This window comes from Morus notabilis, unplaced genomic scaffold (genome assembly GCF_000414095.1).
Source record: "Morus notabilis unplaced genomic scaffold, ASM41409v2 Scaffold1341, whole genome shotgun sequence".
Lineage (NCBI taxonomy): Eukaryota > Viridiplantae > Streptophyta > Magnoliopsida > Rosales > Moraceae > Morus > Morus notabilis.
The window spans coordinates 69258-93604 of record NW_010363438.1 but is presented as its reverse complement, the minus strand read 5'-3'; the positions used below and the strand labels follow the sequence as shown (position 1 = coordinate 93604).

General features: G+C 34.7%; 4 protein-coding genes across 4 annotated transcripts; 2 read left to right on the top strand and 2 right to left on the bottom strand.

The window, feature by feature from the left end:
- Positions 1–6236: 6236 nt before the first annotated feature.
- On the top strand, positions 6237–8402 carry LOC21387834 (short-chain dehydrogenase TIC 32, chloroplastic). Its single transcript, XM_024169631.1, has 8 exons — positions 6237–6344; positions 6469–6700; positions 6842–6921; positions 7242–7395; positions 7523–7607; positions 7701–7785; positions 7894–7940; positions 8153–8402. The coding sequence occupies exons 1-8, from the start codon at positions 6242–6244 to the stop codon at positions 8309–8311; spliced, it is 945 nt and encodes a 314-aa protein (XP_024025399.1). The 5' UTR covers positions 6237–6241; the 3' UTR covers positions 8312–8402.
- Positions 8403–8855: 453 nt separating this feature from the next.
- Positions 8856–10890, bottom strand: LOC21387833 (60S ribosomal protein L13-1). The gene is made up of 5 exons (XM_010104360.2): positions 10727–10890; positions 10050–10165; positions 9810–9943; positions 9409–9567; positions 8856–9325 (listed from the first exon to the last, which is right to left on the bottom strand). Exons 2-5 carry the CDS (start codon positions 10156–10158, stop codon positions 9104–9106), a joined length of 624 nt encoding a protein of 207 aa, XP_010102662.1. The 5' UTR covers positions 10159–10165; positions 10727–10890; the 3' UTR covers positions 8856–9103.
- A 1012-nt stretch (positions 10891–11902) lies between these two features.
- LOC21387832 (short-chain dehydrogenase TIC 32, chloroplastic) lies at positions 11903–14154 on the top strand. The gene is made up of 8 exons (XM_024169633.1): positions 11903–12051; positions 12159–12390; positions 12505–12584; positions 12674–12827; positions 13040–13118; positions 13198–13282; positions 13470–13516; positions 13847–14154. The coding sequence occupies exons 1-8, from the start codon at positions 11946–11948 to the stop codon at positions 14015–14017; spliced, it is 954 nt and encodes a 317-aa protein (XP_024025401.1). The 5' UTR covers positions 11903–11945; the 3' UTR covers positions 14018–14154.
- Positions 14155–14651: 497 nt separating this feature from the next.
- Positions 14652–21992, bottom strand: LOC21387831 (mitogen-activated protein kinase kinase kinase YODA). The gene is made up of 12 exons (XM_010104358.2): positions 21778–21992; positions 19996–20728; positions 19058–19798; positions 18672–18759; positions 18501–18563; positions 18003–18163; positions 17839–17914; positions 17484–17543; positions 17264–17371; positions 16403–16642; positions 15928–16019; positions 14652–15825 (listed from the first exon to the last, which is right to left on the bottom strand). The coding sequence occupies exons 2-12, from the start codon at positions 20550–20552 to the stop codon at positions 15312–15314; spliced, it is 2700 nt and encodes an 899-aa protein (XP_010102660.1). The 5' UTR covers positions 20553–20728; positions 21778–21992; the 3' UTR covers positions 14652–15311.
- Between the last annotated feature and the right edge of the window lie 2355 nt (positions 21993–24347).

The following is a 24347-nucleotide window of genomic DNA, read 5'->3' as shown; positions in this document are numbered from 1 at the left end:
ATGTTTTGTACACTCTTCACACATGTACATCTATTCAAAGTCATCTTGATGAATTTAATAGAATTATTTTGGATATGAAGAATATTGATGTGAAAATTGATGATGAGGATCAGGCATTAATTTTGTTGTGTTCTTTACCTCGTTCGTATGAGCACTTTGTTGATACCATGTTATATGGTAGAGACACTATTTCTTTAGAAGATGTTAAGGCATCTTTGAATTCCAAAGAACTGTAGAAAAAGTTGTCTAAAAATCAGTCGGGTGCATTGATTGTTAGAGGTAGAGGAATTGAAAAAGGCAAAAACAAAATCAATAGGGAAAAGTCTAAAAATAGAAAAGGCAACTGCAACTATTGTCACCAACCAGGGCATTGGAAAGTTGATTGCTCAAAGCTCAAGGGAAATAAGGAAACTGGCGAAGAAGCATCAACTAATGTTGCTGAGTATTTTGAAGATGATGATTATGTCCTATCTGTGTCTGGTGATTGTGTAGGCAATTCTTGGATTCTTGATTCTGGATGTTCTCAACATATGTGCCCTAGTAGAGATTGGTTTATTAACTACCAGTCTATTGATGTGGGTGTTGTCTTTATGGGGAATAATATGTCCTGTAGAGTTGCTGGTATTGGAACAGTCAAAATTAAGATGTTTGATGGCAGAGTTATGACTTTGACTGATGTTAAACATGTGCCAGATTTTAATAAAAGTCTTGTTTTTTTTGGTACTCTCGACTCACAAGGTTAAGCTTTTGGATCAAGTTAGGCTGCTAAAGTGTGTTGGGTCAATTTTGCATGTGGTGTCTTCCCAACAAATATTAATAGCGAAAACATACATTCTTGACAAAATTACCTTATTTGGTATTGGAATAAAACAAAGGGCCATAAAAGCTTGTCCACTAGCACCACACCACCACCTAATATAGTTTAGGCTTTGTTATCAAAGCCTAATAATTACATTAAGCTGAATTATTTGGATTAGAGGAGTACTTTTCTTGGAATTATATATCACCTGCCAAAATTTAAATGTTCAAAATATTGTCTAACCATTCAAATCATGCCTTATAATTTACAAAAATTAAAATATTTTTTAACTCAATTTTTCATATTAATATTTCGGTCCATTAAATAAAATTGCGTAATGTAATTAATTAGATGCCAAATAGCGCACTATGTAATTAATTAGATGCCAAATAGGGCACTAAGAATGTAATACGTGATTTGCCTCCCTCTTCTTACATATCATGTTGATGTCCCTTTCTAACATTATCGTTCAACGTACGTCCGACGATTGCACAGCCTAGACTTGCTTAAAGATAAGATTCTTTGAAGACTTATAGTGGAGAATTGGAACTTTAGAGTTGATCTAATTATCTCGTGGGGTCTAAAAAATTAATTTTCATCATCAATAACACCAATACTTATATGAAGATATACATTTTATATGTGATCTAATCCATAAAATTAATTTTTTATCACATTGAAGACTTAGTACTTTAGACGTGATCTATTCTCGTGGGGTCTGTAAAATTATTTTTTCATCTTCAGACACAAGAAAATTTATTAGTGAAGACTTGAAATTTTAGACGTGATCTAATCTCATAGGGCCCATAAAATTAATTTTTCATCATCAAAAACAATGTCTTATTATGAAACCTTAAAACCTTAAACCTTAAAATTTTAATTAATTTTTCATCACCAAATACAATAAGACTTTGAAGACTTGGAAAAGTGACATGACAAAATTAGAAAATTAAGTATAAGAAAAGAGACATTTTTTGCAACTTCCATGAAGTTATAGTTCAGAAAGACGAGAAGTGCGAAGACCTCGAAAGTAAATGTTATATGTTATATAGATATAAAAACATAATAGCAATGAATTCCCCACCTCTCATCAAAGTTCCAAGTCTTCACTAAGAATGAAACATGTGATTTGTCACCCTTTTCTTACATATTAGGTTGAAGTCTCCTTTCTAACATTATCATTCAACGTACATCCAACGACACCACAGCTTAGTGTTGTCTCTTGCTTGAAAACATTCTAAAGATTCTTTGAAGACTTATAGTGTAGACTTTGAACTTTAGAAGTGATCTAATTATCTGGTGGGGTCCATAAAATTAATTTTCATCATCAAATACACGAGGACTTATATGAAGACTTAAAACTTTAGGATCCATAAAATTTATTGTTCATCACCTTCACAAGAACAGTTACATTGAAGACTTAGAACTTTAGATGTGATTTAATCTCGTAGGGTCTGTAAAATTATTTTTTCATCGAAGACTTATTAGTGAAGACTTGGAATATGCACATTTCCTATGTGACGAGAAGTCCTCTCCAGAAATCTCTTTGGTCTCAAACAATGCATATTGTGATGTTGACATCGGTACTTAAAATAAAACTTTCCTTAGTGTAATATCTAATGTAAGGCTATGGTGAAAAGTGAGAACTCCACGTTTTTTATTTCTTCTTTGGTTTTTTCTTTTTTTTTTTTTTTTTTTTTCAATTTTCTGCCAGGCCATTGGCAGTGCCTGTTTTGATGTCGCTAGCAAGTTGGGAAGACGTTCAGTGAAGACTTGGAACTTTTGGTGTTTGTTGATATAGATGACAGAAGCAACAAAGAAAAGAAAATACTTGTATATATTTTAAAAAACAAAGAAAAAAAAAAAACCTGCCGACAAAAAAATAAAAAATAAAAATAAAAAAAAGGAATGAAAAATGTGGAGGAGAAGAGTTTAAAGGAAACAGTAGTATTGATGTTATTCTTTATTTGAGTTTATTTACTAATTAGAAGCACGCTTCATAAATTTACACAAAATCATAAATGTATTTTACTAACAAACAAGGCTGCAAAAGAAATTCCGCTTCAAAAGCGGGCCAAGATGGGGTTAATTTTTTTTCTTTGCTGTTGATTTTTACTCAAAACCAACGGCCTTTAACTGCTTTTTATCCTTCTTAATTCTACACAAGCTCGCAAACTCCCCTTATTATGTTTCTCACAAGTTCCAATCATATATATGAATGTCCTCGTAATCGAAATAACTACTAATGGAGTGATTCTATTATTCATTAGCAGCTAGCTTCCAATGCATGTATATGGCGCCATATTTTCTCCTACCAAATGATTTTGATAGTCAAAAATATGTTTATGAGACCAAAATATTGGTAGCAAAAACATACCTCTATTAACTATTTTTTTTAGCAAAAAATCTTGACGTAAGACTTTTTGGTTTGGCACTGTGTTTTCTGCTACTAATTGGTAGCCTAAAATTTGCTTTTGAGACTAAAATACTGTTGAGTATGGCTTTAATTAAGCCCCTTAGCTTGTTTTGGGTTTTGGGCCAAGGCCCATATCCTTTCCTATCAGCAAGGCTTGCTGACATTTGCCTAAAAATATACATTGATATATGCATGTGGTTTAGCAGGGGCAGCCGCAAGAGTATAGAGCATCGGCACGTTTGGTTATCCCCATTGATACACAGTTTTCTCTCTTTTATTTTGTTGAGTGAAATTTGATCAGAGAATTTAATTCTTTGGTATTTAGTATTCTTGCTTTTGGGTTGAGAGATTTTGGGTGCATTCGAGATTTAGGTGGTGAGAGATATTTGACAAGTTTTTGTAATCTCCTTTGGTTATAGTGGAATTTCTTGGCCGTTTCTGTTCATGGACGTATGCCAAAAGCCGAACCACGTTAAATCCCTTTGTCTTTTCATTTTTTATGTTATTCATATTTTATTTTAAATCAGTTTCATTTGACGTTTGGTACAACAACTGGCACCAGAGCTTTGGTTTATTTGTCAAATTATTTTGGGATTTATGACCTCTACAATGACGGCAAAGTATGAAATTTTAAAATTCGACGGGATGAATGATTTCAGTCTTTGACATGTCAGGATGCGAGCCCTATTAGTTCAACAAGGGTTGCTTAAGGCGCTAAACGGCGAAGAGGCTTTACCGGGAACATTGTCAGATAATGCAAAAGAAGACCTCTTAGAAAGGGCACACAATGCTATTTTGCTGTCATTGGCAGATGAGGTGTTGCGTGAGCTTATTGACAAGACTACTGCTACTGGGTTGTGGTTTAAGCTTAAAAGTTTGTATATATGAAGCATTTTTAAAAAAATGTTATATCGTCTATATATAATAGCGTTTATAAATAGTTATAATAGTTATATATATTTATATTAAAAGTTCATGAAATTTTAGCTGATTTATAGTATATATATTTAAATATATACTAATGTACACGTTAGATTGATATTGGGCGGGTAGTGAAAATATTTTTTTTAAAAATCTCAAAATTCTCGCTCCCCTTTTTCGCGGAAATTTCAGAACTCCCGCTCCTCCCTCTTTTTTTTTTTTTGGTCTGATTTGGCTTTCCCCTCTTCCACCACTCTACCGAATCCCATACGAACTGAACATAAGAAAAAAAAAAACATCATTCGCCTCTTCCCCTAATCTGTCGAATCCCATTTACTTCCTAAACTCTTCTCACGCGGTGAACTTCACCAAACATGAGAGATTTTCTTGCTCTGCCCGCTTCTCCACAAGCTTCAACTTGGAACAATTCCCACTCTTAGGGCTTTTTAGTCACCGAAAGGAAAAAGCTCTGAGGCCCTCTTCTTTCACTCGAAGCCTCTATGACACCTTCGCGCCGCGCAATTTATTGAAATGGCCTTGTTATTTTTGGATGGATCAGCTTGAACCACCTGATGAGTTGTATCAATCTAGTATGGCCAATAACTACAAACAAAAGCAATACTTGGTTTGGGTCAGATTAATTAACAGATGATAAACCATATCCGGCAGGCATCTAACAAGTGTCATCCACATTCAAAAAAAAAAAACAAGTGTTATCCAGCAGAAAGCTAAAATAATGCAATTAGCAAAAAAAAATTCATTAAGATCTCCTTAACTCAGTTAAGATGACAAACAATGAAATTAATGGAAAACTAGAGAAAATTCCAGTCATTTACCAAAGAAACGAAACTAGAGAAAATTCCAACGAAGAACATGCACTTGTCTTTTTTCTTTTTTTTGTTTCTATTTGATTTTGACTTTCTTTGTGAACATGTTGAGATTAAACGAATATTGATAATATCGATCAGCAGTTGTTTGTATAAAAGAAAATTTGGAAAGTAGGCGTGACTTCTCAAGTCTTATGGGGTAATCTATTTTCTATATTTGCTTGTTCTACCAGTTTCTTCCGCTCGTGTGTTACTGGTAAGAAGAAGAAAAAGGAAAAAACACTCCACTTTGTCCAATCGCCAATAACCTACAAACACAAGCAACACTTGCTTAAATTGGGACAGAGATATTAACAAATAATAAATCATATTTATAATTACGTGCAGATTTCTTTCCCATAATCAAACTGTTTTAGTTTATTAATTCATCCCAAAAGTTTAAACTGTTAGGAGGTGGGTCAACAATAATTTTATACTTTAACACTTTCACTCACGTGTGGGCTGGACAATGGGCAATTGTGTGAATAAATTAATTGAAAAGCCCAACACGTGAATATTTAAGTCCGAGATATAATAAAGTCCCAATACATAATGATAATTTAAATGGAGATAAAGAGTGCAATTACAGGAGTTTGAACTCAGGACCTCCCGCTCTGATACCATGTTAGTTTATCAATCCATCCTAAAAGCTTAAGCTATTAGGATGTGGCCAACAATAGTTTTATACTTTAACACTCCCCCTCACGTATGGGCTGGACAATAGGCAATCATGTGAGTAAATTAATTAGAAATCCTAACACGTGAATATTTAAGGCCGAGATATATTAAAGACCCAACACATAACAATTTTAAATATGAATAAAGAGTACAATTACGGGAATTTAAACTCAAGACCTCTCACTCTGATACCATGTTAGTTTATCAATCTATTCTAAAAGTTTAAACTGTTAGGAGGTGGGTCAACAATAATATTATATTTTTAACAAATTGCGTGCTCATTTAATAGACTGATACATACATGATAAGATATACAAAGCTACATATCATATCAAGAAAGTGATTGCGGTCAAACTAATTAACCATTAGTGATTAATAAAGAACTTTTAATAACATGATTACTGATATAATGTTCATTGTCTGCTCCATGAGGTGGGTCCCGTACATCTTAATAATATCTTTAACAATTAGCTTTTACAACACCACCCCTTTAAATTGAATTGAATTGATGAGTGAGAGATTTATTTTAGACATTCATAGAAGCAATTAAGCAAAGAACACATGTGGCCGTTTAGAAAAGGGGCATCTGGGTTCTCATCATCTTCCACAGCAGAGGAAGTCACTCAAGGGATTGACGGGACCGGTCTTACCGCCATAGTTACAGGTTAAAAATATTAGTCCCAATTCATGTTTTGCTTTACTTCATAGAGGTAAAATAAGATGAACATACAAGTTAATAAATTTTATGGTCTACATATGAAGATGGATTGTTCATGATGTGATCACAGGAGCATCTAGCGGGATTGGCGCCGAAACGACGCGAGTTCTTGCGTTGCGCGGTGTCCATGTGATAATGGCTGTAAGGAATGTGTCTGCTGGTAGAGATGTCAAAGAAGCAATACTTAAGGAAATCCCATCTGCTAAAGTTGATGTTATGGAATTGGATCTCAGTTCATTTCCTTCTGTGAGGAAATTTGCATCAGATTTCAATTCATGCGGCCTTCCACTCAATATCCTGGTGTAAGAATTTATAAGCATTCTAATGGTGGAACCAATTTCACATCAGAGTCTTAAAAGCCAGCTATTTTCTTGGAATTTATGTGACAAGTTATGATGACTTTGTAATTTTTTCTTTATTATTATTATTTTTTTTCTATAAAGAAACAATGCAGGGGTAGCAACCGGTGCATTCAAGCTTTCTAAAGACAATATGGAACTACAGTTTGCAACAAACCACTTAGGTACGTATTTGCATATATACCAAAAATAATGATCAAATTGTCCTTTTTTTTTTTTTATAAACTGAACGATGAAATTATTCTCAAATTAAAGATTACTGATAAAGCTTTAAAAATTTTCCGGAGCAAATATCTGCAGATAGGTATAAGGTTTCATGCAAATACTTAAGATTGTAAACGTTTAGTGCTATAGCTAGCATTTTCCATACTAGTGTACCGAGTAAATTGATTGTTCTTTTTTGTTTTCTCATTTTAATAAGCACTTCAAATTTGCAATATATGGTTACAAAATTAATTTTATTTTTCTTCTCCCTGTCTGTCAGGCCATTTTCTCCTCACAAATCTTTTGTTGGACACAATGAAGAAAACAGCAAGTGAAAGTGGAAAAGAAGGAAGAATTGTAAACGTCTCCTCAGCTGGTCACCGCTTCACCTATCGTGAAGGAATCCGTTTCGAAAAAATTAATGATCCTTCTGGGTAACAACTTGCAGTATAGTTGCAATTATTGGAATAATCTGATATGACTGTGCAATAAAAGAAAATAATCGAAACTAGTATTATTCATGAAATATCTAAAGATAACCATTCATATACTAAATAACAGGTATGGAAAACTAGGCGCAGCCGGATATGGGCAATCGAAACTTGCTAACATTTTGCATGCTAATGAGCTTGCAAGACGTCTAAAGGTATAAACAAGGCTTTAGTTTCTACATCATAAGGCTAATTGAATTAATAATCAGTCTGTTGTCAGTCAAATATTGTTTTTTTTTTTTTTTCAGGAAGAAGCAGTGAATATAACAGCAAATTCACTTCACCCAGGAGCAATTGCAACCAATCTTTTCCGCTACAATGCCATTGTCAATGGTAACACAACTTTTCCGAATCAAAACATCCAAGAAAACTTGGTTTCTGAAGGGGAAAAAAGTGCCGATTTCATCCGCTAATATTGCAGTTTGTTTTGGTTTGATACAGGGATTGCCAACATACTAGGTAGATTTTTTCTGAAAAATGTTCACCAGGTTAGCCACTACATTTCAGTATTTCATCTACAATATAAATGGACCAATCAAGCTATAATCAAGGACAAAATATGATTCACTAGTTCACCAAGGTTTATAATTTAATCCTAGTGGAATAATGAAAATGCCATATATGTAGAATCTCTGCATAAACTTTTTGTTTTTGTTCTCAAAGTTTACTTATTGTTGAATTACGTTATTGATTACTGTAGGGAGCTGCTACAACGTGCTATGTGGCATTAAATCCACAGGTGAAAGGTGTGAGCGGTGAATATTTTGTTGATAGTAATGTTTCCAAGGCAAGCTCACAGGGGAGGGACATGGATTTGGCAAAGAAACTCTGGGATTTTAGCCTGAATTTGACCACATGATGTACCGAGTTTAGTTATAAAGTATCTGTTATATCATTAACCAATCTGAGTTTGTTAGAGATCTCCAGATTTATATTATAATTTGAATAATGTGCTCTTAAAGTTATTTATTAAACAAAAAGATAAAAGATAACAGTATAGTGCTTTTTCTTACAAAGGAACAAAGCGATTTGTTATATAGCTAAGCGACAGTGGGAATCAATAAGAAAGGCAGAAGCAACAGATAAAACGACCCCGAGTGGAAAAACGAAACGACACCTAATTGGGCTAGAGTTTGTGACACCCTCCATCAATTGTTTCTCCTCAGATAAAACGACATTCATGGATTAAAATCATGTAATTAAAACTATTTTTGATTTATGTGTATTTTTTATGAGAAAAAACACTGCAGTGAACCATAAATCATGATTCAAATCATGGTTTAAATCCTCTAACTAAACATCCCCTTAGTTACAGAAAACTAATTGTTCAACCAATAATTTAGGTCAATTGCCCCCCAAAAAAAAAAAAAAAGAGGAATTGTTCAACCATTTCGCTCAACAAAAGAACGATTTTCCTGTTGGAAATAAATCCAGGCTAGTTGCAAAAAGACACTCTGACCTCAATTCCATATCCGGCAGAAAAATAGGCAATGCAACCAAAAAGTCATTTAAGATTTCCTTAACTCAGTTGACATAACAAACAATAATATTAATGGACTTTTAACAAGTCCACTAAAATAGGATCCAGCAAAAAAACGCAAAATTTTCCTCAACAAAATATATCAAGTAGGGGCCTATTAAGTAACATTTTCTATTTTTTCTCTTCCTTCTCAGCTTCCGCTGCCCTCTTCAACCTTTCACCAAGCCGGCGTTGGTTCGTACGCTCTACTCTGAGCTTGTCATAAGCCTTGAATGATCTCAACTCATTAGTAACCTTAACAAGCTCAACTGTTGGCTTCTCGCGCACAATAGGCAGTAACTCGCCCTGGACTTGGGTGGCACTGGCCAGTTCCTCCGGAGTAGAATCACCAGCCTAAAGAAAACGACAAAGATGAAACAACATGCAGATAAACACTCACTAGATCAAATCAATACAATAACAACATTTAACATTACCTTGAACTTGTGGGGACGTCTTGGGAAGACAACTAATTTGGCCTTGTAAGTTTTGAGCCTTTGAGCATTAGCTTGAAGGCCCTCCAGAGATCGGTTCTTACGGCGATGATCAACAGCTATTCCAATGGTCGGCGCAAGCTTCTTTGGTATTCCTGCTGCCTGAATGGTGAACCACAGAGGTAGTCAAACCATCATATATCAAGTGAGAAAGATCCTTTGAACCATGGCCCATATGAACACTTGCATCCTTATAGTTTCTTATAATAACATGAAACATAATACGACAGAAAAATGACCAACATTATCCATATTTCCAAAATTTCAAACCCAAGTGCACACAAAGTTAAAATATCAGATAAAAAGCAACATGTTAAAGAAACTTTAAAGCTAAGACAACCTACCTTCAATTCTTCCAGTGAAAATCCCCTGCCGGCTCCAACTTTCATGTTATACTTCAATGTCTGGCCATGAACGACTGGACGGAGAGGTCCAGCAGTAGGCCTGGGGAAAATCTTTACAGCCTTTTTCTGACGAGCTGGTAGCAATTTCAATGGAAAAAAACACATCATAAGAAAATCTGATATTACAAAGTTTCCATTTCAACAAGTCGTTTTACATGGATGAGTGTGAAAGGCACTCACCAATTCTTCTCCGGGTCTTCCTCGCTGGTTGATTGAACCAAGTCTTGACATAGTTTTGCCAATGCTTTTTGAAGTGTCCATTAGGGATAACGTTGTTGTGCTTAACCATGGCTTACCTGCAAAAAGACCCCATGAATTTGAAGCAAAACTGACCATAAATAAACTTTAATTGCATTACAAGATAGCAGATGAGACTAGAAGACTGACTAAAGTACTTTCCCTTAGGTTTAAAAATTTAAAGAAATGCCTCAATTTAACTAGTGATAACAAAATGAGAAACTCATATACAAAAGAAAAGGCCTTCTATTCTGAGCACATTGGTTAAAGTAGAAAGTGGTATCACAAAATACTCTAAATTTTGAAGATATGGGTTAATCTGTTACATTATCTAAGTTTTCCCTTAATTACTCTTCAATTCACATTTCTCTGAATAAAAATCTTAGCAACCGTAAAGATTCACGGACGAAATAGCAAATCTCAGTAGCTGAATTCCGAAATTGTATGAAAAATCCAACATTTTGATAGCATAAAAAAATATTGGCAGCGACGATTAGAAGAAACAAAAGGGAAAATAAACATAAATAATTAAATTATCAAGGAAACCCAGAATTTTGATGGAATGAAATAACAATATTTACTCTATTAACAAAAACATGAATCGAAAAAGAGAAAAGTACCTCTTGTGATTCTGCTTTTGCTTGCTGCGTCAAAAATGGCTTCCGCAACTGGAAATCGAATAGCGTCGAGGAGTAAGCCCTAGTAGAACAAGGCACCGGCGATAAAAAATTTACTTATATACCAGATCCCTATTTCTTTTCTTTTCGTTCTTTTTTCTTTTTTTCCCTATTGGGCCAGCCTTGAGCCGTAAAAAAGGGTAAGGATTTTACGGAGGATTCTTTTTTTTTTTTAATATTAACAATAAGATATTTATTAAGAATAATAGAGTAAAAGTTAAAAACCGGTGCACTCTTAAAAATAAGTTTTTCATTTTAAAAAAAATTATAGATTAGGTAAATTGGGCTAGCTGTTGGGCTGGAGCCCAGTGTTGTACCCTTGCAAAATTGCAGTAAATAGCAAACTTTTTTAAATAAATTAATTAAATAACATATTTTAACATGAAGTATTTTTAAAATCGTAAATTTTTTATTCACAATTGAATTTATGTGGTAAAAAAAAAATTTCCACGCAAATTTTAAATTTATTATCATTCATTTTAAATATTTTTAAATTTTATTATTTATTTCACTTATTTAGGTTTCGTTCATTTTACTGATTTGAGTTTTTATTTTTAAGTTTCTACAGCTAAAAACTTTTAAAAAATATCACATCTAATTTTTTTCTGCTACAATTAAAAGTTCTTAGAAAATGTCACATTTTAGTTTAAATTAAAAACTCAAATTTACGAAGTGAATGATGCCTAACTGTAAATCATTTGATTTACTTTCACGATTAGATCCCGCCTTATAAGTTATAAATAATAATAAAAAAAAGAGACGTATCTTGGTAACTATTAAATTTATATAAAAAATTATTTATTTTGTATACTTTTAATTTGATTTGATGTGATTTTAATCAAATTTAAAAATAAAATACTCATACAATTGGTAGGAAAATTAACAGGAGAAAGTAAAAAAAAAAAAAAATTTTTAAAAAAACAAAAAAAAAAGATTATTTTAAAAATAACAAAAAAATAGATTATTATAATAATCACTATTCACTATGCATCTCATAATAATTACTACAGAATTAAGAAGTTTACTACTCCCAAAATTATTTCTGAAAATAATTATTATCCATACTCTATTTATTTATCAAGGTGGGTGGCGTGGTTTGACGGACAGACATAGCTCTTTTTTTCTGAGAGAAAGAGAGAGAGAGAGAGAGAGCACTGGAGAGATGTGGTGGCTTGACAGAAAAGGGCCATCCGGGTTCTCCCCTTCTTCCACAGCAGAGCAAGTAACTGAAGGAATTGATGGGACTGGCCTTACCGCCATTGTTACAGGTAATTCCTTACATTTTATTTGCCCACACTAGACAGACAAATTAGAAACAAGTTTAAAACAATTTATCTATGCCATGTTTTGCTACTGATGAATGGTAATGGTGCAGGAGCATCAAGCGGTATTGGCTTTGAAACTGCCAGAGTTCTTGCATTACGAGGTGTCAATGTAGTTATGGGAGTTAGGAACATAGAAGCTGGCAAAGACGTCAAAGGAATTATAATTAAAGAAAGCCCTTCTGCCAAAATCAATGCAATGGAGTTGGACTTAAGTTCTATGGCATCCGTAAGGAAATTCGCGGCGGATTTCAGTTCCTCCGGTCTTCCATTGAACATCCTCATGTAAGAGTAAGATGATGACTACAAAGTAGGATCATTTGGGGTAAATTCCATTGTTGTATCAATTTTGTATTTTGATCTCTCTTATCCAAGCAATATTGTTTTCATTGTTGCAAGTAATAATGCTGGAGTCATGGCAACACCGTTTATGCTTTCCAAAGATAACATAGAACTGCAATTTGCAACAAACCACATTGGTATGCTACTTATTGGGATGACTTGGATATATCCAAAGTTTTAGATAGAAAAAATATATATATAATTTGAGATTCTTCTTCTTCTTCAGGTCATTTTCTCTTGACAAATCTTTTGTTGGAGACTATGAAGAGAACATCAGTAGAATGTAAAAAAGAAGGAAGGATTGTGAATGTCTCGTCACGCCGTCATAGATTCTCCTATAAAGAAGGGATTCGCTTTGACAAAATCAATGACCAATCAGGGTGAGCAATAGTCTAGACTCTGGAACATCCTTTAGCCTTTTCTTGAATGGCATTTTGTTGTTGAGAAGACTATTTTGTATTTCATCACCCTTTGTTGAAATAAGGTCTTTGCTCTTGGCCAGTGAAACATCAATTCAGCAAAGAACTTCCTACTGAGCCAATTGTTCCAATTTCACCAAGTAATTAAAATGATCGGATTTGCTTATTGACAGGTATAACTGTCTGTCTGCTTACGGTCAATCAAAACTTGCCAATGTCTTACATGCTAACGAGCTCGCAAGACGGCTGAACGTAAGACACTAATTCAGATTTAAAATATTTGATGAAAACATCAAATCCTACTTTTGGGATAACCTTGTCTTAATTATAGGAAGAAGGTGTGGAGGTCACCGCAAATTCGCTGCATCCTGGAGCAATCGCCACCAATCTTTTCCGTCACCACAGCTTTGTTAGTGGTAATAACTTTACTGGTTTTGCACTGTTAATCTGCTTGTATTACTGGTTTTGCACTGTTAGTGTTTCATCCTATTTATGTGTCACTCGTATCCTTTTTAAGGAGATACCGAGAAGAATACTGTAAGCATGTAAACCTGCCTCATAATCTGCTTGCGTTATTGATATCATTTTGATTTTTTGATGCAGGTCTTGCTGGTTTGCTTGGTAAATATTTCATGAAAAACATTCAACAGGTATTGCATTATATCCTTACATGCAACTTGTCATGTTCGAAGAAATAAAAAAAAATCAACTTATAATATCGTTGCTTCTTTATTTTTCTCCCATTTTGGTAAGTTAGTAACCATTCTTGTTATACAAGATTGCAAGTTTAGAAATTTGACTTTTTGGGTAATTGTAAATGCCTTTTTTCTTGGCCTAGCTAGTTTCTTCTTTTGAGCTAATCTATATAGCTGATTTGAGGGATTTGGTCCTCTTTCTTTTTTAATAAATAAATAAATAAGTACCATAAAAAAAATTTCCTTGTCAATTTGCTTATCGTTTTGTCCAAATAATGTGCTTAGGGTGCTGCAACAACGTGCTATGTGGCATTGCATCCACAAGTGAAAGGGATGAATGGCTGCTATTTTTTGGACAGTAATGTAGCCGAGGCGAGTTCACAAGCTAATGATGCCAATTTGGCAAGAAAACTCTGGGATTTTAGCTTGGATTTGATTAACAGATGTTGTCAATGATGTTTCATAGTGTTTTGACTTACATAATGGTGGTCAATAAGTTCACTAACTTGCTGGTTCTTATCTATTAAGAAGCATATCAATTATACATTATTTGTCATCTAAAGTTCATGCATAATGACGAATGAAATCTAGGATCAAGCAAACCTTTTAAAAGAAAAAAAGTTTTCTTGAGATGGTCACACAAAACATTTAGGGCGTTTAAAGCAAGGATCCGTGCCGTTTTACCAGAAGAAGACATGTCCTTAATGACAGCAAGAAAGCGTTGTGTCGTTTAAATTACAAATACATGCAGTTTTAATTAAATTGACGGGCCGCGTGCAGTTCCTTGATGAGCAGCCAAATCTTTAGAAAATGGACTCCGGATATGTCTTTTATTTATTCCTTTTCATATCCCTCTAATAATATTACGATACGTCAATTAAAATTTCATATCACGTCAATTAAAAAATTTAAAAAAAAAAAAAAAAAAAAAAAAAAAAAAAAAAGGAACATGAATAAGGAGACACATGAGCTCAATCCGTTATTTAGTTGCATGTTCTCCTTCCCTATAAATTTACAAAAATCTTCACATTATTTGCATATTAAAAGACTTTGTTAGTAAAGATAAAATAGATGAGAAGTCCTCAGTGCCTGAACCGAGTAAAGTACCAGAAGGCATTCAATTTAGTACAGGACCTGAGAATTAGAATCTTCATTCCATTTAAGTGGTGATGTACGTGCAACAAATTAGGTTGAGAGAAAGTATACAAAAATTACACTTGAGCCGGCTACAAATCACTGCAAGTAACAAAAATGCAGACTCTTCCACCAACAATCGGACCCAATTCAACTTTCCATCTTCTGTACAGCAGTTCAGACCAAAAAAAAATTTGTAACCCCCTTTTCTTCTATATATCACAACCTAAGCAAATGTACAGTTCTCAGTTCTCAAAGCCAAGTTTTTTTTTTTTTTTTATGGAGGAACTGCATTGGATCAACAAAAGCCCTGCTCTAGAGGCAGAATCAAAGATCGGAACTTCGTACAAGTTTGTGCAAGAAGCCAGATTTAACTGAAGAAGATTGCCTATCATGCAAGGATCTGAATGCCAAGTGATGGGGAAAGAATCCGGTGCCTTCTTTTTCCAACGACCACAGGTTAGACCTCATTTCTCAGTTCCTCCACTTTTGGGTCCTTGTGCAAATTAGCTTGAGCATGTAGCAAGATGAAAGAATTGATCCTGTAGAACTATAAATACTCTCAAAATAAACGAGAACTCGCTCTCATCAATGGGTCCAACAAAAATGCGTGAAGTTAGATGCAATTTGTTCGGCTAGGCAAAGGAGAGCTGGAACTCAAGTCCAAGGACGGGCCCATTCTGACATTATCCCTCAATAGTTGTCGAGACACGCGATCAGCTAACACTGACTGTCCATCATACTCTCCATGGGCAGTCCTGGCAAATTGCACTCCTGGAACATCATTTTCACGGGATGCTAGTTCCGAGAAAGCATGAGACCCTGGTTGCATCCCTCGGAAGATATCAGGACTTGAATCATGGTAAGAGGGGCCATTAACATAGAGGCCGGTCAAGGGCTTTGGCATGCTTCCAAAACCTTCCTGCAAATTTACTGACTGTTTCGGATGATTAAAGGGAATGGCACCACTGCCACCCGTGAGAGGCGTGGATGAGCCTGAAGTATTCCGTGGACTAGAGATAGGAGAAGGAGACATTCTTCCATTTAGGTGCTGTGGTGACCTTGAGTGCAATAAAGGGCTACCAATGGGTGAGACAGGGCATGACATGTTCCGTGGAATGTTAATTTCACTGGATTTCAAGACATGAATCAGACCAAGAAAATAACAGTGTCTATATCATCCTTATCATATCAACAGAGAGAGAGAGAGAGAGAGAGAGAGAGGAAAGTACCTGGAATGGGGATTAGTTTTCAATACTCTAGAGGAATGAACTGCAAGTCTATCTGAGTCCAACGTGGAGAAGTTTCTTGTTTGCGCAATTCCCTGCAAATGGTAAACAAAAAGATATTGATGGTAAAAGATGGAAGGATACAGAAAAATATACAAATATAGAGTACAACAAGCTATTTCATCAAGATAAATGTATATTATGTGTTTAATTATATATAAGGCTTCACAATTTGATGTCTCCAAGTACGTCTGAGGTGTATCTTTAAATGCATTTACTTCAGGCAAACTTCCTATCTGCCGCATGCAGGGAGCACTCTGATTTGCAAAGAAGCAGAGTAACTAACTTTTTCATGTCTTACTCGCAAAAATGATTGCTGTATTTGACATTACTGATGGTTATCAGAGAACAGCACACGTTCGTAGATCTACTGAGTTTAAACATTAGAGAGATAACCAAACTGCCTACTACATCATACCACAGCTTTTACTCCGCTTGTGACCACCGGGGATGACTCTGAGGGCATGGAGCCCAAAATAGGTCTTTCCAAAGGTGCAGCATATTTAACAAAAGGGTGATCCAAAAGCTCAGCAGCTGCAGGACGATGAAGTGGATCTCGTTGTAAGCATCTCCATACAAAATCCTTCCCATCCTGTGAAAGGTGATCTGGAATTGCTGGAAGTTCCTTGCTATTCCCAATCTTAAACATGGCAGCAACCTGCAGAGCAGAAGAAATATAACAAATGAGAAGGAACAAATGGAGTTTACACTTGCACGTTCACTCCTCAATCACTCCAAATCCATAAGAAAAGGCTTGATCAAGGTATTTGACCATGTATCATTCTCAAAAACAGAGTATATACAATTTTATAAATTCCCCCTGAAATACAATACTTTTTCATATTGCCCCACAAACTCTGAAACTTGGCCTACGCACCCCTTGAACTTTTAAACGTTAGCAAGAATGACCTTCTGTCATGTTTTGTCCCTTTAAAGCTGACATGGGACTAATTTAAAGTACAAAACTTCATAAGTTGTAACTGAAAATCGTAATTATTAGAGAAACAGATAATAAAAGCTCAAATTATTGTATTTCTCTAATGATTTTTAGCTAAAAAAATTAAGCTTTTATTATTTAAATTACTGCAACATCAGCTTAAAATAGACACAATGAGCATTCTTGCTAACGTTTTAGAGTACAAGGGGTGCCTAGACCACTTTTCAAAGTCCAGAGGGGTGGGGGCCCAGATGAAAAAGTAACTTTACTTCACGGGTATTTATAAAATTTATCCAAATAATTTTATGTGAAGTCTTCCAACGTTAGATCTAATATACTGACTCCTTCATACTGGCTCCAAGGTGGTTTTGTAGTAGCCATTTCCAAAACAGTGCATCCAAGGCTCCAGATATCCACAGCAAGGTTGCAGCCATTTGAATTCTTTATAACCTGGGGAAAAAGAATGCAGTAGCAAACTAAGATAGTGACAGGACTCCAACCCCAAACACACAGTAATAGAACAAGGAAGCTTTATTTAATGAAATTTTATGTGGATTCTCACCTCAGGGGCCATCCAGTAAGGGCTGCCCTTGAATGATAATGGACATGACTGACCGGTGATCTGCACGGCACATCAGGTAAAGAAGGCAAGATTTATCATGCAACCTCACAGTTAAAGTCAGGCCTGACTTGATCGTTAACACGGTATCTAGCAATCCGAAATCAATATGAGAAAAGAAAAGGCACTATTTTTACAGGATTCACATATTCGCTATAAAAATAGTCTAAGCAAGGTAGATTTGCTGATTAAGAAATAATGGTCACCAACGATAAAGCACCACTTATTAGGCATTAACTTCCGAAAATCCTTTAATTTAATCTTTTGTAAAAAGACAAATGGTTTTGCCCATGCTTACATGCTTTGCCATCCCAAAGTCTGCCAACTTAATACGGCCATTTGGGTCTACTAGTATATTTGCTCCTTTAATATCCCTGTAAAAAGAAATAGACTAATAAGATGAATTCTGTTAACCCACTCAAATTATTTTTCCCCCTGATCAAGGATGGGTAACTCATTCACCTGTGAACAGTATTCTTAGCATGTAAATATGCAAGTCCTGACAGGATCTGTTGAGTATAACTACGAATTGCTAGCTCACCGAATTGTCCATAATCTTGAAGAAGTTTATAGATTGAGCCACCAGATACATACTCCAGGTAAATATATAATTTGTCGCTGATCTGTTCAACGTATAATTCATTAATTATGTTAGTTTACCATGAAACCTTCACATTTCTATCAAAGAAAACAAAATTGGTGATGACCTGTACAACATACACCAATTTAGATTACTAGATAGGTCAATAACCCAATCTCTAGTCCAAAAAATTTCTAAGACCTGTGAAGCACTAGCTACTGAATCTATGTACATTGATATCTGAAGATTTTGGTATCGCCATAGCAATCAGACATTTCTCAATGACATAACCATTATATTCTATGACAACAAAATGTACAACTATAAGAATTCTTACATGCATAAGATGAACAAAACAAAATGGTAGACATAGGACTTACCGTCTTGGACCCATAATACTGCACAATGTTTGGGTGCCTTAGACGGCTTAATAAGGCAATTTCCTGTCACAAACACTAAATATAAGAAATTTTCAAAGACTCCCAGCCATGTAAAATCACATAGCAAATACTGAAATAAAAGTAACATGACCTAAATCTCTGGTGAATTACCTGCATCAATTGCTTAGCACTTTCCTTAGACTTTGCATCATCGGAAAATAACGTAACCTCCTTCATTGCACACATGTCTCCATTGTCGCTAAACAAGTTGGTATAAAGAATTAGAAATGCACAAACTAGTCGCTAAACAAGTCTAATCAAAATATAAGTTTAAAGTTGACCAAGGAATTGATTGTCAATACTTTTGAGTAATACCAATATCCAATTTTCAACTTATTCCCAGCTAAAAATAATAATAATAAAAACAAACAAACAAACAAACAAGAGGCAATTATATCTTATATTGAACATTTTCCTCCACACTTGGCTAATAAGATCAATAAGTAAGCTTACATAAATGTTAAAACGATTTAAGCAATCATATTTTGACTACAAACCTGTTGAAACCAACATAAACATGTCCAAATGTGCCTCTACCAAGCAGCTTCCCCTTTTTCCAGTGGGAACCAGGACTTGCCGGATTCTCTGCTCTTCCCGGACTTCTTGGCACAGAAGGAGATGTTGCTGCCGAATTTGAATGAGAAAAAGGAGCAGGATTAGAAATTGTAACAGGAGGAAGAGGCAAACGGTGACTTTGTTGTTTCCCATCATCAGGCCAGCTTGTCTGAGAATCAGCAGGCATCCCTCCTGCTCTGGGGTGGATAGGCGTGACAGTACCGCTATGAATTCTGGAACCTGGGCCAGGGCTAGTCATTCTAGGACTAGGTACTGGAGAGTACTCGGGGCTACCCCTGCTTTGTTGCCAGAAAAACTGTGCGGGCATATCTCCTCCCATAGAATTATGCCCAGAGTTGTGACCGGATCCGGGACTTGAACAATGACCAGATCCAGCTAGAGTAACATCTGGATATGGCTTCCCAGCCCAAAAGGCAGAGTTCACTACCTGCTCAGAGCCAAATGCTCTAAGTGGACTTCTAGTAGGACTTGACATGGAGCTGTCCGGAGCACTGCAGAAAGCACCATTATAAGGAACCAGTAGATTTGGCACATGGCTGCTCAAAGGCCTCTGTTTGGGCGACGTAGGTGAAATATGATTACCGAAAGGAAGGTTAGCTGGCTTTTTGGCCTCTCGTGAGCATATTTGGAAAAAATTGGAGGGTTGATCCTTGAGCATCGCACTTTATTTAAAAAAAAAAATAAACAAAAAATCAGTAAATCCATGGAAGACAGAGACAAAAAAAAAAAAAAAAAAAAAAAAAAAAAAAAAAAAAAAAAAAAAAAAAAAAAAAAAAAAAAAAGAAAAGAAAAGAAGAAGAAGAAAGAAAGAAAGAGGAGCATCTTGAAATAAGTATGTATTAGTTTACAACAAACTCACCTGGACGGACTTCCTGCAGCAGCTCTATTTCCATTGTCATAATCAGTTGCCTGAGGACTACGATGACGTGAGTCGGCTAGATCATCACTATCAATGGAGCTCTCACTAGACACTGAAGCAGTAACCAAATCGCTATCTATATCCGTAGGATTTGGCCTGCTACGAAGGCAAACAGGCTTTGGGAGCAGAATCGGTGATGGCTTGGAGCCCTTTTCACATCTTGTTTTTGTTGAGATGTTAATTCCAGAATCTGTACGACCAACACTTGCAGGATGTAGGCTAGGAAGTGGAAGTGGTTGAGCATTAGATCTTTGAGCAAAACTTTGACACCTAGCTACATGTTTAGAAGGTGAAGGAGATCTAGATTCTTCGGGAGATCGAGATCCCTTTTCAGAAATCGTGTCACTGCAATGTCTTCGAGACCCTCCAGATCTACTGCCCACTTTATTATCAGAAGGAATCCTAAATTTCCGGTGCAATGTGTCAATGAAACTTTCCTTGCTGCTTGTCTTCTTCTTTGATTCTTTGGATGACGACTTCCCCCACCATGACGGCATATTTATTAGTAATGGTTTACAGAAGCAAGGATCTCATTACATGGAATTCTTGACAAGCTATTAAGCTCATACAACTTTCAAGCCAGTAGAATTCAGTCCTAAGCCACAAGTACCAACGCTCGGCATTTAAGTGAGTTCCAACATCAATTCAACGTAAGATAAAACCTTGCAGGAACCTGCACGTTGACATTTCCCGAAAACTTTATGCCATATTTGATGATAACCAAAACTAAATTCAACTTTAACCCATCAGTCGTGCAAATCAAACTGCCTAATAGACATAAGCAAAAGAATATGCTTAAACAAGAACATGATATTTCTCTCCATGACAACCAGAGAAGCAGGGTGTATTATCTTTCATCAATCGTGAAGGGTACGAACATATAGACCACTACCCACCCACCCAACAAAAACAACAACAAAAACTCTGCTCCAACCGTGGCCCAAAAGATTTTGCAAACCGAACAACAAAAATCCAGGCCTACCTAAACCTTGGAATGAAAAAAACTCTTACACGAAGACAACTACTCTAATTTATAGTCATATTCGACTTAGAATAATATTGATCCTACAAATTCCAATAGTTCGACAACCCATTAAGCATATCCTCACTTTCATTAGTGTCCTTGTACTTTTCCACCTCAAAGTTTCTGATTCAACAAACATCACCTACGTTTCCAACAACAATAATAAAAAGGCGCCATCAAATTCTAGAATTTCTAGTATTCCGCTTCGCAGTGATTAAATTGTACTAACACACAGAACTAGAACAACAACAAGTTTTCAACGCTGTTTGACTAGCTTGACTTGGGTCATCCCAACTTCTTCCAATCCAATGACATTGATCCTCCGTTTGGTACCGAGTGAAATCAATAAGGACGAGGGGAAAAAAAAGATCATCTTTAATCCAGATTTCTTTTATCATTTAGGTCATGTAAAACAACGCGAAATTTCTACACAAAGACATCCATAATCCGAAAGTAAAAAAATTCAAAATTTCCGCTTTCTTTTCCTCTCCCTAATTTTCTCGGAAAACAAACAAAATCTTACGATCCCATATAGCTCATGCGCAGCCTCGGCTCTCGCAACACAGATCTACCAAAAATTCCAATTTATAAGCTGAAGAAAGTGAACAACTAACGAACTTAACGAAAAAAATAAAAAATTTACTAAAATTAGAAGATACGAAGACTTGAAAAAAAAAAAAAAAAAAAAACGAACATACTCGAAGCTGGGAAATCGGAGCTGAGTCCATTCGGAATCCAACACAAATCTGAGTGAGTAATTTTAATTTATGAAACTGCGAAGCTAGATTCGGCAAAAATCGAAACCCTAGAAATACATGTGAGAAATTGGATTTAAATGGATTTTCATGTATTCTCTGAATACAGAGATTTCAGAGAATCGCAAGAGAGAGAAGAGAGAGAGGAAGAAAGTCAAGAGAGTATAGCCTATATCTGAGACTTGAGTTGTCTGAAAGGGGTTGAATTTCTTCTTTTTTTTTTCGTTTTTTTTGAAAAAGGTTGAATTTTCATTTTTTTTATTATTATTTTATACATATCTTTGTAAGAAATGATTTATCGAATAATTTTAAATTAAAATTACAGATTATTTTTACTTCACTTAATACTCTACTGTCGTCAGTTAAATTGACTTCAGTTGCAAAAATAGGTTTTCCACAAATACCTAAAAGACAAAGAAGGAAAGAAAGAAAGAAAGAGAACCCAAAAAAAACAAAAAAAAAAAAACATGATTCTAATTATAACTTATAAAAATTTCCCGAAAAATATTCTACGTATAAATTCTAAAAAATTGAGTTTAGCAAAAAAGAACGTTAGAAAATCGAGAAAATATCAACATGAAGTAAAATACTAAAAAAACCCCACATGGACTATGTGTTTTTTTTTTCCCCCTTCTATTGTTAATTATTATGATGTGAGGCTTATGTGTTTGTATTTCTTCCAAGTAAAAATACTACAATATTTTCCAATCTATTGTCTCAAACCATATATGGTTATTTGGTTTGTTATTTATATGTAAACAATTTTGCATAAGCATCTTCATTTCGCAAATTTGAATTGAGATGTGACATTTTCTGAGAACTTTTCACTGTAACATAAAAAGTTAAATCTGACATTTTTTGAAAATTTTTTATTGTAAAAATTTAAATCGGTGAAATGAACGATGCTATAGTGTATAGTTGTGGGGCCCAAACAAGCTTTGTCCTTTCAATATTTTTTTTCCGTTAAATTTATTTTTTTCGGATAAATTAACAAAAACAAATGTGGGAGGTGGGTTGCTTTTGTACTAAGCTAAACACAACTAAATATTCGAGCCATTTCGCTGGCTGAATAATTGTGGTTCTCTTACATTTTGGCCAACAAAAAGTCATGATGATATATATATTAGAGGCTTTGAGTCTTTGACGACCATTTCACGCAAAATTGTAGCCATCTATATCGACCATCTCTTGTCGTTTTTCTTATTGCTCATTATATAAAATTAAAAAAATATTAAAAAAAATCAGAATAAATACAATGTCAAATTACTAAGACACGCAATCCAATGGATGTGTTATTCATTCAATGACAATGTTGCACATGTTAATTTTCAGTGATCAAACTTGACAAACTACAATCCTACGCGGCTTTTAAAAATATTGTATGATATGACTTTACTAGCTTTTTTTAAATAAAAAAAAAAAAGAAAATGTATGTATAATGTTCATTTGGTTGCTTATATAGGCAGAAAAGAAAAACACTCATATAAAGTAAATTTGTGATCATTTAAATTTCAATGGCTAATTTTCATTAACGTGATTGATAAGGGTAGTTTGGCATAAAATTAGAGGAATATTAACATGCCAACAATCTCATAATATACTTGCTCCTCTCACGTAGAGTGAGTGTAAAATCTGTGCAATTAATAGAATGAAACTATATTTTTTTAGTCATGTATGCATGCATGCATTATTTTATTTTATTTTATTTTATTTTGTTATTTTTACTTTTGGATTCATAAATGATGAAGTGGCTACCAAAGGACATTTTGCAAATGCTTATTAAAGAAAGAAAATGATATTTACCGGCGATAGGCTGGTTGGTCAAATATTACAATGTGAAACAAAGAAAAGTACTACTACGTAGAAAGTTTCATTTATTATTAGTATTGTCATATTTAAATATTATTTTACTTTTATAAACTTGGAATACGATTTATTCAAGGGGCATGCTTTTGTGACACAAGCCAAAAGTCAAATTAGCATGTATGTCACCTTCAACCGTGCGAATGAAATGAATGTAGCAACTTTATTTTCGTTTTGTGAGCATTAATATAGCTAATAAAAGTCTCTAATAGTGCATAAAAAATACCCCTCAGAAAACTTAGGACGGATTGAAACTTGGAAGTTGGACCACACACCTTTTTTTTTTTTTCTCATGACATCAAAATTTTTTGATGAGTTTACCGACAGTGGAATAGAATGAGTGACATGTATAATTGCATTGCACGAAATAATCTCATGAGTATAGTCATTCTTTAAAACTATCATAAAGATTTTGTCTTATATATCTTTTATTTAAGTTAATTCTAAGGCAGCCCTATGGAGAGAGAGAGAGAGACCAACGTTTACTTGTTTAAAGTCAAAACGTTTTATTCTCAAAAGAGGGTCAAAACAATCCACCCAGGAAAAAATATGATCCCGTTCACTTCACCAATTCGAGTTTTGTTACAGTAAAAAGTTCTTAGAAACAGTCACATCTAACTTTTTTGCTACAGTAAAAAGCTCTCGTAAAA

What these genes read in the sequence shown, in the direction of transcription:
- LOC21387833 (XM_010104360.2), bottom strand. Translation starts at nt 10,158, where the DNA reads ATGGTTAAGCACAACAACGTTATCCCTAATGGACACTTCAAAAAGCAT. An exon ending in GAAGACCCGGAGAAGAATTG is followed by an intron (nt 9,944 to 10,049) that starts GTGAGTGCCTTT and finishes AATTGCTACCAG; the next exon opens with CTCGTCAGAAAAAGGCTGTA. An exon ending in GACGTCCCCACAAGTTCAAG is followed by an intron (nt 9,326 to 9,408) that starts GTAATGTTAAAT and finishes CGTTTTCTTTAG; the next exon opens with GCTGGTGATTCTACTCCGGA.
- LOC21387831 (XM_010104358.2), bottom strand. Translation starts at nt 20,552, where the DNA reads ATGCCGTCATGGTGGGGGAAGTCGTCATCCAAAGAATCAAAGAAGAAG. An exon ending in GTGCTAAGCAATTGATGCAG is followed by an intron (nt 18,564 to 18,671) that starts GTAATTCACCAG and finishes TGTTTGTGACAG; the next exon opens with GAAATTGCCTTATTAAGCCG. An exon ending in CTTACTGGATGGCCCCTGAG is followed by an intron (nt 17,372 to 17,483) that starts GTGAGAATCCAC and finishes CTTTTTCCCCAG; the next exon opens with GTTATAAAGAATTCAAATGG.
- LOC21387834 (XM_024169631.1), top strand. Translation starts at nt 6,242, where the DNA reads ATGTGGCCGTTTAGAAAAGGGGCATCTGGGTTCTCATCATCTTCCACA. An exon ending in GTTTGCAACAAACCACTTAG is followed by an intron (nt 6,922 to 7,241) that starts GTACGTATTTGC and finishes CCTGTCTGTCAG; the next exon opens with GCCATTTTCTCCTCACAAAT. An exon ending in AGCTTGCAAGACGTCTAAAG is followed by an intron (nt 7,608 to 7,700) that starts GTATAAACAAGG and finishes TTTTTTTTTCAG; the next exon opens with GAAGAAGCAGTGAATATAAC.
- LOC21387832 (XM_024169633.1), top strand. Translation starts at nt 11,946, where the DNA reads ATGTGGTGGCTTGACAGAAAAGGGCCATCCGGGTTCTCCCCTTCTTCC. An exon ending in CCTTACCGCCATTGTTACAG is followed by an intron (nt 12,052 to 12,158) that starts GTAATTCCTTAC and finishes GTAATGGTGCAG; the next exon opens with GAGCATCAAGCGGTATTGGC. An exon ending in TCACCACAGCTTTGTTAGTG is followed by an intron (nt 13,283 to 13,469) that starts GTAATAACTTTA and finishes TTTTTGATGCAG; the next exon opens with GTCTTGCTGGTTTGCTTGGT.